The sequence below is a fragment of the Melitaea cinxia genome, chromosome 21 (genome assembly GCF_905220565.1).
Source record: "Melitaea cinxia chromosome 21, ilMelCinx1.1, whole genome shotgun sequence".
Lineage (NCBI taxonomy): Eukaryota > Metazoa > Arthropoda > Insecta > Lepidoptera > Nymphalidae > Melitaea > Melitaea cinxia.
In genome coordinates this window covers 1,630,239-1,641,837 of record NC_059414.1, presented here as the reverse complement: position 1 = coordinate 1,641,837, position 11,599 = coordinate 1,630,239, and the positions used below count along the sequence as shown (strand labels likewise).

At 34.4% G+C, this 11,599-nt stretch overlaps 1 protein-coding gene across 1 annotated transcript; it reads left to right on the top strand.

Annotated features, from left to right (window-relative positions):
• The first annotated feature begins 71 nt into the window (after positions 1-71).
• Positions 72-1,177, top strand: LOC123663891 (cyclin-H). The gene has a single exon (XM_045598539.1). The coding sequence runs from the start codon at positions 143-145 to the stop codon at positions 1,118-1,120; it is 978 nt and encodes a 325-aa protein (XP_045454495.1). The 5' UTR covers positions 72-142; the 3' UTR covers positions 1,121-1,177.
• The last annotated feature ends 10,422 nt before the right edge of the window (positions 1,178-11,599 follow it).

Below are 11,599 nucleotides of genomic sequence, written 5' to 3'. Positions count from 1 at the left end.
GGAACGCGGCCATGGTTACGAACAACGTCACGTCTTAAGTCAAATTTGAAGTTTGAAGTTCAGACAGACCGTTTGTTAACATCAAATACGAGAGCCAAACTTGTTGATATTACTTAGAGATTTGTTATTAAATGTAATTAAAATGTTTTCAACTAGCTCTCAAAGAAAGTATTGGACATTTAGTGATGAAAACGAGTTGGCCCGTCACCGGGAGAAACATAACTTGGAATTCATTTCGAAACACGGTCATCACATCGACGAATATCAAAGGTACAACTTCTTTCTCTCACCAGAAGAAGAGAGACTACTTTTAAAACAATACGAGCTTCATTTAAAAGAGTTCTGCAAACGATTCGCTCCTCCAATGCCAAAGGGAGTAGTCGGCACAGCATTTCACTATTTTAAAAGGTTTTATTTGTATAACTCTTCAATGGATTATCATCCTAAAGAAATTCTTGCAACTTGTGTATATTTAGCGTGTAAAGTAGAAGAATTCAACGTATCAATTGGTCAATTTGTGGCCAACATAAAAGGCGACAGAGAAAAGGCATCAGACATCATACTAAACAACGAATTACTGCTGATGCAACAGTTAAACTATCACTTGACGATCCACAATCCATTCCGTCCCGTTGAGGGATTTCTAATAGATATTAAGACCAGGTGCACACTTGCTAATCCCGAACGGTTAAGAAGTGGCATTGATGAATTTTTGGAGAAAGTATTCTTAACAGATGCTTGTTTACTTTACGCGCCTTCTCAAATCGCGTTGGCGGCTGTTCTTCACGCTGCTAGTAAAGAACAAGAGAACTTAGACAGTTATGTCACAGATATGCTGTTTCGTGACGCTGGACAGGATAAGCTAGCTATACTCATTGAAGCCGTGCGTAAGATTCGGTCAATGGTTAAAATGGTCGAAAGTCCAGCTCGAGAGAGAGTTCGGATAATTGAAAAGAAATTGGATAGATGTCGTAACCAGGAGAATAATCCAGATAGTGAGATTTACAAGAGACGCATGAGGGAGGCTCTCGATGAAGATGATATGCCACAAACTGGGTCGAGCAGAATGTCTTTGGATACAAGTGGCATTTCACAAGTACTGTCTCCTTCAGCTTCATAGATTATAATATTGACTTATATTTGACATTTATTATTAAATAAACTTATGACTATTTAACTGTTTTTTTTTTTTTTAGAATAATCAATAAAACCTTATATAGAACTGATATGAAAGTTACTTTAAAAGGCATGTGTTCAGTGTTTTCAGTGTTTAATTACATCTTTTGCTAATTTATTTTTCCTTTTAATACTACATTTTTATCACAATAAAGAGAATTTTGGCCAGCTTTGCTACTAGCAATATTGTCTTTTGCCAAGCCTGGAAGATATCACTCCTTTGTTTATTTATTTTCTATTTTTATATTTTTGGCTCATATCTGTAACCAGCTTTCATAGCAAAAACAAAGAAATCAGAAAAAAATTTAGACATGTTTAAAATGTAGGGTCTCAATAAGTTTTTTTTTTTTTTTAATAATTGTAATATATGCATTTAATTTTTTTAAAAGCTTTATATTAAGAAAATAATTTCATGAAATAAATGATAAATATAAAAATAATAATACATATATAAATACAAATAATACACCCAGATCGGGCTGGAATCGAACCCACAACCCTTCGGAGCAGAAAGCACAAACGTCAACGGGCTAATATTAGTAGTAGTAGTAAATATATATATATAATTTGCTTAATTACAGTATAATATAGTCTATTAAGGGTTACTTATCATCGTTTATACCTATTACATCGGGTGTGCCCCAGGGCTCTCACCTCGGTCCTCTACTTTTTAATATATTTATAAATGATATAAGCAATGTGTTTGTGTCCTCTGAATTCCTTTTGTATGCTGATGACACTAAAATATTTAAAACTATCAAATCATTAGCTGATTGTTATGATCTTCAAACCGATTTAAATAGTCTCAAAATATATTGTAATTCTAATTTGCTTCATCTGAATATTATGAAATGTAGTATAGTTTCTTTTTCACGTAAAAACTCAAACCTTTAATTTATAAATATACTCTTAACAATACTTTATTAACCCGGAAATCTGAGGTGAGAGACTTGGGCGTTACACTAGACTGTAAACTTACTTTTGGGAGCCATGTTAACAACATTTCAACAAAGGCCTATAGTTTGCTTGGATTCATTATGAGGGTTGGATCTGAGTTTAGGAGACCTTCCACGCTTATTCTTCTTTACAACTCCTACGTTCGCTCTGTACTTGAGTATGCCTCTACGGTCTGGAATCCACAGTATGACGTTTATAGGAATCGGATTGAGAATATTCAGAATAAGTTTCTGAAGTATTTGTCGTATAAATTTACTGACTTACCAAACAAGCCATTGAGTCTGTCTAGTCGCCGTTCTGTTCGAGACCAAATATTTTTATTTAAAATTGTTAATAGTCACATAGACTCTTCATTTTTACTCAGCAATCTACTTCTGAACTGTCCACGGTCTGGTTCACGTCATCCGAGGTGTTTTCATACTCCAACCTGTCGTACATCCTATAACGCTAATTCTTTTTTGATCAGAGCTTGTCGTGAATACAATGAGCATTTTGAGAATTTTGATTTATTTCATTTATCTTTGCCTGAATATAGAAAGCAGTTGTCGAATTTCATTGAAACAATTTAATGTAGAATGAATTTTATATCGTTCATTTGAGCTTTTTTTTTTTTGAGTTTTTGATGTTGATTAATTTATTAAAGCTTATCATTACTTTGGAGTGCTTTTATGAAATAACAATTGGTGGAAACTTTGCTGGATTTTGTAAAATTAATTTGTGTTAATATTTTTTTATTATGTATATCTGTTTGATTCCCAAATATTAAATTAAATTAAATTAAATATAAATAATTATTACCTCAATAGATACATTAAAATAATACGTCATTAAAGAATATTTATTTGCATTTATTTAATAACAATAAAATAATAATAAACTTGTCAATATGTAATAACATTTTTTCATTAACAATAAAAATTAGTACCGCCATATGCCGTTGTTCATAACGTTGTCCTACAATTCGAGTCCTTTAAGGTTTTTGGCAGAAGATAAGTCTCTCGGCTTCGTTCTAAAAAATAACATAAGTTTTATTAAAGTAGCTTGTAAACACGATATTAGTAAAGATTTTAGTTAAAATATTAATACGATTTTTTGTTTTATTAAATAAGAATATAAGCAGATGATTTTTTCCTTTTTTTTTTTTAATTTACGTTGATAGTTTAAATTAGAAAAATACTTATCAGTTATTATGGGATACGATCAAATAATAAAATAAATAAGGTACCTGAATCATTTTGTATATGGCGGCAACAGCATCGTCGCTTCTGCACATCATCGGTCCAGCAGATCTCTTGCCGCCCCAACTGGAGGTGAACGTCAGCTGCGCCTGTACTGCATAGACGCACGCAACCAGGAACACGCAGAACAGAATCTTGTACATCTTGAGGGTAGTTTTGGAACTGTCCTGCTATACTGTCTTTGCACGTTGGAAGGTCTGCTGCTTATGATTTTTATCTGCCTAAAGACTTTCCTTTTATACTCTGTATATGAGAGCGAAGCCCTTCCTTTTTCAATTTGTTCAATCAATTATCAGGAAATGAATTGTCATGTATGGCCTCCTTAGTGTCATATATATAAATAATTGATACATTTTTACTAAAGATACAAAATTTTGCCGTTACAGCGAAGAGGCTTAGAAACTGTCGTTAAAAAAAACGTTAATGCGTTTGATTACTCCGTTTCGTGATAAGACTTATGACGGTAGGCAGATGCTTAAAATTATTAAAGCATACTAAATGAGGTTCGCGGTTTGTCTTGAAATATCGGGATGAAAATAGGATATGTGTTATTCTGTAACTCTACCTAGTGGCAGGTCTAGCCCATGTAGCGCCCAGGAACAATTTATACCGTCTTGAAGAAAAATAAGTCAGCCGAAAACATGTGTCTTAAGCTAGGTATAAAGAATTGTTATTGCTCATAAAAACCCACTACTGGGCATAGGCCTCTTTCCCTAGTAGGAGAAGGATCAGAGCTTAATCCACCACGCTGCTCCAATGCGGGTTGGCGGATATATTCCCTACTACGAGTAACGATCGCTATCAGGTGTACATGATAACAACCGGGACCGACGGCTTAACGTGCTCTCCAAGGCACGGTGGGGAGACCCACTAGGACTGCACAAACACCCAGACCATGGCAAACACCTGTATGGCCAATACAAATGTTTGTCATGTGCGGGGATCGAACCCGCAACCGCCAGCGCAACAACAATCCGTGGCTGTAACCGCTGCGCCAACGTGACGTCGCTTACGATGAGATATAATCAATAATACCTACTGGAAGGAGAAGACAAAATTTTTACCTCCGAAACGCTTAATAAAAGACAAAGTTATATTTGATTTTGATTTTAAAATATTCTATTCGGACAGGACGTCCGAACTTTTAACATACAATAAACTATAACATTATTTGGTAAGTTATACAATATTGTTTTCTTGCCACTTTCTTTTTCTTTGAGAAAAAGGTCTATCCCCAGCAGTGGGATGTTACAGGCTGAATCGTTCATACGCACATCAGTTAGCTTTAATTTATCTTTGTTTCTTAAATCGTGTTTAGCTATTTTTTGAAGTGAAATCTTCTTTAGCTGCGGCGGGCACTTTTTGGTAGGCGAAAATGTTATGGGTTCGCGTCACCGACATGCTCATGATTTACGCGCAGCGGCCGCGGTGTGCTGTGCGCCTTAGACACTTTTTGGATGAGTGAAATCCCCTCATCTTCGCGTCACCGACATGCTTTTGGTAGTATATCTGTAGCTACATACAGCTGACGTATTAAGCAACATTATAGATATAAACATTTTTGAATATCATATCAAAAATTGACCGCTCCAGCGGGGTTCGACCCCGCGTCTCCGACTAACCGTGTCGGCGCTCTAGCCGATTAAGCTATGGAACGATGTACCCGCTAGATCGAAATTTTTGATATGTAAATTATTTTATTCGGTTTAAGCGAACCTAATGTGTGGGTAACACAAAAATAAAATCGTAGATATTATAGATATAATCTTAATTCAAACATTATGAAATTTCAAATTTTAATACTAAGATTTCACTTCTATCGACAGTCTCTACAACTACCATTTTTTTTTAAATCAATTTTGATGTTAGAGTAAATTGAATTGATGAGAATGTCTTTATTAGTACAGATGTTTTTTTTATAGTTACAGGTGTAATAATAATAATTATACTTGGGTGATATTTAGTTATTTTTTTTTTCTCGATGCAATTTATTTATTGAGGTAAAAATGAAACAGCGAAGCGAAATAATATTTGTGTATCGAAGCCTAATATAAAAGGCTGCTTTTTATTTAATATTAACACATATGTATTTTCAAATTTGAGCGCTTGCGTTCGACTCTTGACGCCCACTAAGACCTGGAGTTCGGGTGCATCGCAACCCCTGTATGGCATAGATAAAGCTACCCGACTCTAGCTATTTTTATAACAAACCTACTAACTTACATATTGATTATGTGTCATTCTGGCTTATTGTTCTGGCTGTTTTTAACAGATTAACAATTACTATTGTTATGTTAGCTTTTTGTGGCATAGATTGTCACTATTTTGAGCAAGTGGTACGAAAAGAAAATATATATCTACATCCACTGCAGTTTAATATAGCTTTGTATACTTGCCAACCCGCAGTGGAGCAGCGTGGTGGATTAAGCTCCGGTCCGTCTTCTACATGGAGAAAGAGGTCAATGCCCAGCAGTGGGATGTTACAGGCTGAATCGTATTGTAATAGTAATACTGTTTAATAAGAACTAAGTACGCTGTAACATAACTTTTTTTATAAGTAATATAAAATTATTACTTTTTTCCTAAAAGTAACAAAACCAAAATCCTTTATGTACTCAAATATACCGGGTAATTATACTGTAAATACAAAGATATATCAAAATTTATATTGATATATCAACAAAAATAATTGCATTAAAAAAATTCAAAATACGCATTATTAGATATAACTCAAAACGTACTAGATAAGATCTTAATTAAATGTAAATGGGACCACATGACACGCACCACCTTTCAATAAAATAAAATCATCGAAATTGGTCCAGCCAGTCAAAAGTTCCGAGGTAACCATACATAAAAAACGAGTGAGCTTTAGACTACACGACTGAAGTAAAACTTCTTTAGCTCCATCTATATGAATGTACCTGTATATGAGAGAAAGATAGAAGAAAAATTTGTGCTCGCACCTCTCTGTTACCCCTATAGTAATATACAAAACGTAACTCTCGCTTTATCTTCACTAACTTATACATATCTCCATCTCAACTTCCGCTCGCCTCGCCCGATCACACTTCGTAACGCCACTTTATTTTATATCACTAGGTCGGCAAACAAGCATACGGCTCACCTGATGGTAAGAGATTACCGTAGCTTATAGACGCCTGCAACACCAGAAGCATCGCAAGTGCGTTGCTGACCCAATCCCCCCAGGAGCTCTGGTCACCTTACTCACCACAGGAACACAATACTGCTTGAAAACAGTATTATTTAGCTGTGATCTTCTGTAAGGTCGAGGTACTACCCCAGTCGGGCTGCTCCATATTTTAAGCAGGAAATTCCTACACTCATCAGCTTACTCCCCAAGTCGAGCATGCGTAAAGAAGTTTTACTTGAAAAGAGAGAAGAGAACCTCCTCTTTTTTTGGACGTTAGTTAATAAAATCAAGTTTCGACGTATGTAAAGTGTAATATTAAGAAGTTTCGACGTGACTCTCGTGAAGTTTCGACGAACGCCTGGCCAGGTACTCATATCGAATAGAGACTTCCAAAGTAATTAAGTAGTTATATCTAGAGTAATAAAACATTTACTGCTATTTTATAATAAACTATTTAACCTAAACTAAATAATATAGAACATCAAAGAAAAAGCTTACATTTAATTTCATCTAATAACAGATCAACGAAACAAACAAGCCGGTAGAGCACATGGTTTATAACCGATGTACAGAGGTTACAAACTGGGTAAGTACTTAACGCCTAGTTGCACGAAACAAAATTAAAATTTAAGTAGTAATTAAACTAATTTAATCGCAAGAATTGTATGAAATTCTGGTGATTAAATTAGTTTAATCTCTACTTAAATTTTAATTTTGATTTGTGCAACTCGGCGTAAGTAGTCTATTTTACAATTAATCAAACTATATCTCATTCTTAAAAGGAAATAATTTTATTTTTGCGTTTTTATATACTTATATACAAAAGCCGCCTTTCTAAAGAGCGATATTTTCGTAACAACTTTTAGAACTGACAGTTTGGAAGTGATCGCTCTTATATCGAAAAGCTTTTTTACATAAATCTGACAATATGGTACATGTTTGAACATAAAAAAAAAAACATTTCTTTTGCGTATTGTCCGCCTGATGGTAAGCCATTACCAACACAAGACATCGCAAAGCTATTACGTGCCACATCTGCATTGCCAATCTAACCCTCAACATTTCTAAGGAACACTGGCCACATTATTCTATCACAAGACCACGGCACTTCCTATCAATACTATTTGGGTGCGATAATAAAGAATTATATACATGTAATAGCATTATTTATCTGTGAAACACATCGGATGGAAATGAGATGCAGAATGATAAATGCGGTAAGTCTCGTTTCAAAGTGTTCATCTATACAAATAAATAAAATTTGAGTTTCTGTTTGTAATATTAAAATAACCGCTCTCTACTAAATTCATATGGATGTATACACCGTACATATACCAAAATAACATTTTTTTACAATTTTTGTTTGCCTGTCTGACTGTCTGTCTGCTCCGGCTAACCTCTGAAACAGCTGGAGCGATTTTGACGGGACTTTCACTGACAGACAGCTGATAAAATAAGGAGTAGCTTAGGCTACTTTTATTTTTGAAATTTATTTATTTTGTAAATCTGCGAACTGAACAATTGCTTTTTTGTTAAATTCCACGCGTACGAAGTCGCAGGCCCAGCTAGTATTCTCTAAAATTGAAATATTTCGGGGTGATCCAGATTTTGAGCATGATATATCGTGTTCTTCCCTAATACTTAGCTGTACGTTATTTATTTTACGATGTCGCTATCGCTTCAGCCTGTAATAACCCACCGCTGGGCATATGCCTCTTTCCCCGTGTAGAAGAAGGATCAGAGCTGAATCCTTTCCAATGTCGCTAAGCAGTGTGTTATAAAATAAGCTATTTTCAATTGATTTTTAAAATATATCCGGTCGTAGTAACACCTGAAAATAAAACAAAAGAAATGGGACAAAAAGTATAATCTGAAATAACGCACAATAAGAATACATAGAAAAGATGAAATATAAAAGAAAAATAATTCTTTTCGTCATGAGAAATAAAAGAACAAATTCAAAATAAAATGTTTTGAAGGTATCGTGAAAGTAACATTAACAGTTCATTTGTTTTAAAGATCAAATATTCTCCGAATAGAATAAATGAGCCGTTACAGTCTTGGAAACTTGTGACGGTACATTTATAGCTCCCATTATTAAGAAGCTTAAGTCGGTATGTTATCTACGAGTATGTGTATTAAAAATAATAGCTGCCTCACTAAACTTCGAATCGCTGTGTATTTTTTTAACCATCATCATCATCATTTCAGCCTATGGCAGTCCACTGTTAGACATAGCCCTACACAAGCTCGTGCCAAAAATGGCGAGAACTCATGTTTTTTCCATAACCTGCCTAGCGTGGTGACACGCTGGGCAGACGGGTTGGTGACCGCAGGGTTGGCTTTGTCGCGCCAGAGACGCTGCTGCCTGTCTTCAGCCTGTGTATTTCAAAGCCAGCAGTTAGATGGTTATCCCGCCATCGTCGGTCGGCTTTATAAGTTCCAAAGCGGTAGTGGAACTGTGTTATCCCTTAGTCGCCTCTTACGCCATTCACGGGAAGAGAGGGCGTGGTTATAATTTTTAATACCGTAGCCACACAGCTATTTTTTTAACCGAATTCAAAAAAGGAGAAGGTTTCTCAATTCGACCGTATATAGAATTTTTTGTGTGTTCGAGGATAACTTTGTCGTTTATGAACCGATTTTGATAATTATTTTTATTTGTTGGAAATGAGATATCCCAAGGGTGATACCATGATAAGAAAACCAGGATCTGATGATGGCATCCCAGAGAAATCGAAAAAACAAGGGAAGGGAAACCCTCGATCGTCGAAATCGTAGTGACGACTAGTGCGTTTGTTAATTTTTTCGTCTACTTACGTTGTATTACTTGTCGATGTAATTGAAGTCAATTTTTTTCGCTTTGAAAATAACGCATTAAAGAAATAAAAATTATCCAACACACATTACGTTTTTGCGATTCATTTTTATTTATAGGTACTAATATTATAAAGCTGAAAAGTTTGTTTGTTAAACGCTCTAATCTCAGCAACAACTGCTTTGAATCGAAATATTATTTTTGGATTGAATAGCGCATTTGTGGAGAAGGTAATAAGCTATTTTTTTTTTCAAATTAACCCGTGTGAAACTGCTGAGTATAGCTAGTATATAGAAAAAGTATCGTAGAATATGTATAGCATCCGTATGACATAGGTTAAGTTAAAAGTTTAAAAGTTTGTTGTATTTTTATAAATAAATAAACGCTTCAAACTCAACGACCCCCAGTTGGATGAGGACCTGTGTCGGGGGTCCGGAAACACACAATACACAAGCACAAACGCCCAGAACACGACAAACATCTATATGGCCAATACAATGTCTGTCGTGAGCGGAGATCGAATCCGCGACCGCCAGCGCAACAGATGGCTTGATATCGAGCTTAAATCCATACTGATATCACTGAAGTATCAAGTGCTGTGATACATATATCATCTTACTTATTTCATTTCACAATATTTTCAACAATCAATACGGTGTTCGGTGTAAAATAATAACAACGAAAAATTCGCTTTTTTTGTAAGAAATTCTAAGACAAAAATCCACCAAACCATTGTGGAATATAGTGGCAGGCAGGTGGCAGTAAACGATTATAAAAACGATTGGTACCGCAAATATTGGCGGATTGAAAGATCCAAATAATTTAGATCTCTCTGTGGTGAATAAGGTTGCCAGAGCTTATGTTAATGTGTTGTTTTGTCAGCGGTGGTAGGGTGCAGAATCTACATTCCGAATCGGTGGTAGCTTTACTTCTACAAATATAATAATTTATTTTTAAAGTTTTAATTTGTAAAATGACGATTCGAAAGTGCTCTTGGAGCCTATTTGAATAAAGATGTTTTTGATTTTGATTTTGATTTTGAATAAAATATCTCAACATTACTCAAAAATATTTATTTGTATAATAATATGGTTTTATTGATTTAATAACAATTCGAATAAATGCGTTTACATAGTATTTTTGTATAAAACAATAATAAGTGTCGTTGCCCAGCATTTTGTAATGTGATCTTTAATCTAAGGTTTTTGACACAGCAGCAGTCTCTCGGCTTCGTTCTGTGAAAAATACAAATGAATAGTTTTAAATACAAATCACAATATAATGTCACACTGATGTTTGATAATTTAATTTCTTTTACAAGAAATTTTTGAAAGTGTTACTCTGTGCTTAATGTATGACATAAACTTATGTACCTACAAATAATATGATTACTTTGTGAATATACGATTAAAGTGTATCAAAATAACCTTATACAAACCCACATTTTTCATACTTAGTAGTGCAATATACAATCAATCATAATCTCTCTCGTTTTTACTACTTTGAAAACTTTTACCAGTATACAATAAGAAAGTTCTGATACTATTATTTCTCTCTACAAAATACTACCTGAATCATTCTGTGTATAGCGGTAACAGCTTCATCGCTTCTGCACATCATCGGTCCAGCAGATCTCTTGCCGCCCCAACTGGAGGTGAACGTCAGCTGCGCCTGTACTGCACAGACGCACGCAACCAGGAACAAACAGAACAGAATCTTGTACATCTCGAAATATGTTATATTAGCTGTTTTAATTAGTTCGTTGAAAGCTCTATTGTTTGTGATGCTCTGCCCTCTGAAGATTCGTCTTTTATACTAACTACGAAGATACGAAGCCCTTCGACTTTTAATTTGCTCCGTCAATTATGACTGGAAAATGAATTATCCTGTACGGCCTCTTTGTTTTAATAAACAATTGATGTAAAGGGCATTACTTTGAAGCTTTAAAACAATTTTTTTATTATTATTTTTTTATTATACGAAAAGACATTACACAAAGTAAAGTATAAGTAATTGAAAATGTTAATAATGAATGCAAGAGATCTCTTAAAGAAGAAAAAAAATTTAACAGACAGAAAACTAATAAATAAAAATAATAAAAAATATAGGTGAAGAAAATGCAAAACACATTTATATTATAATAACAGATAATTAGATACAATCAAGTAGGCTATATACATATATAAACAAACGGCTACTTAAATACAAATAAAAAAACACATATTAATATACAACAATAAACGTTAAGAAAAGAAA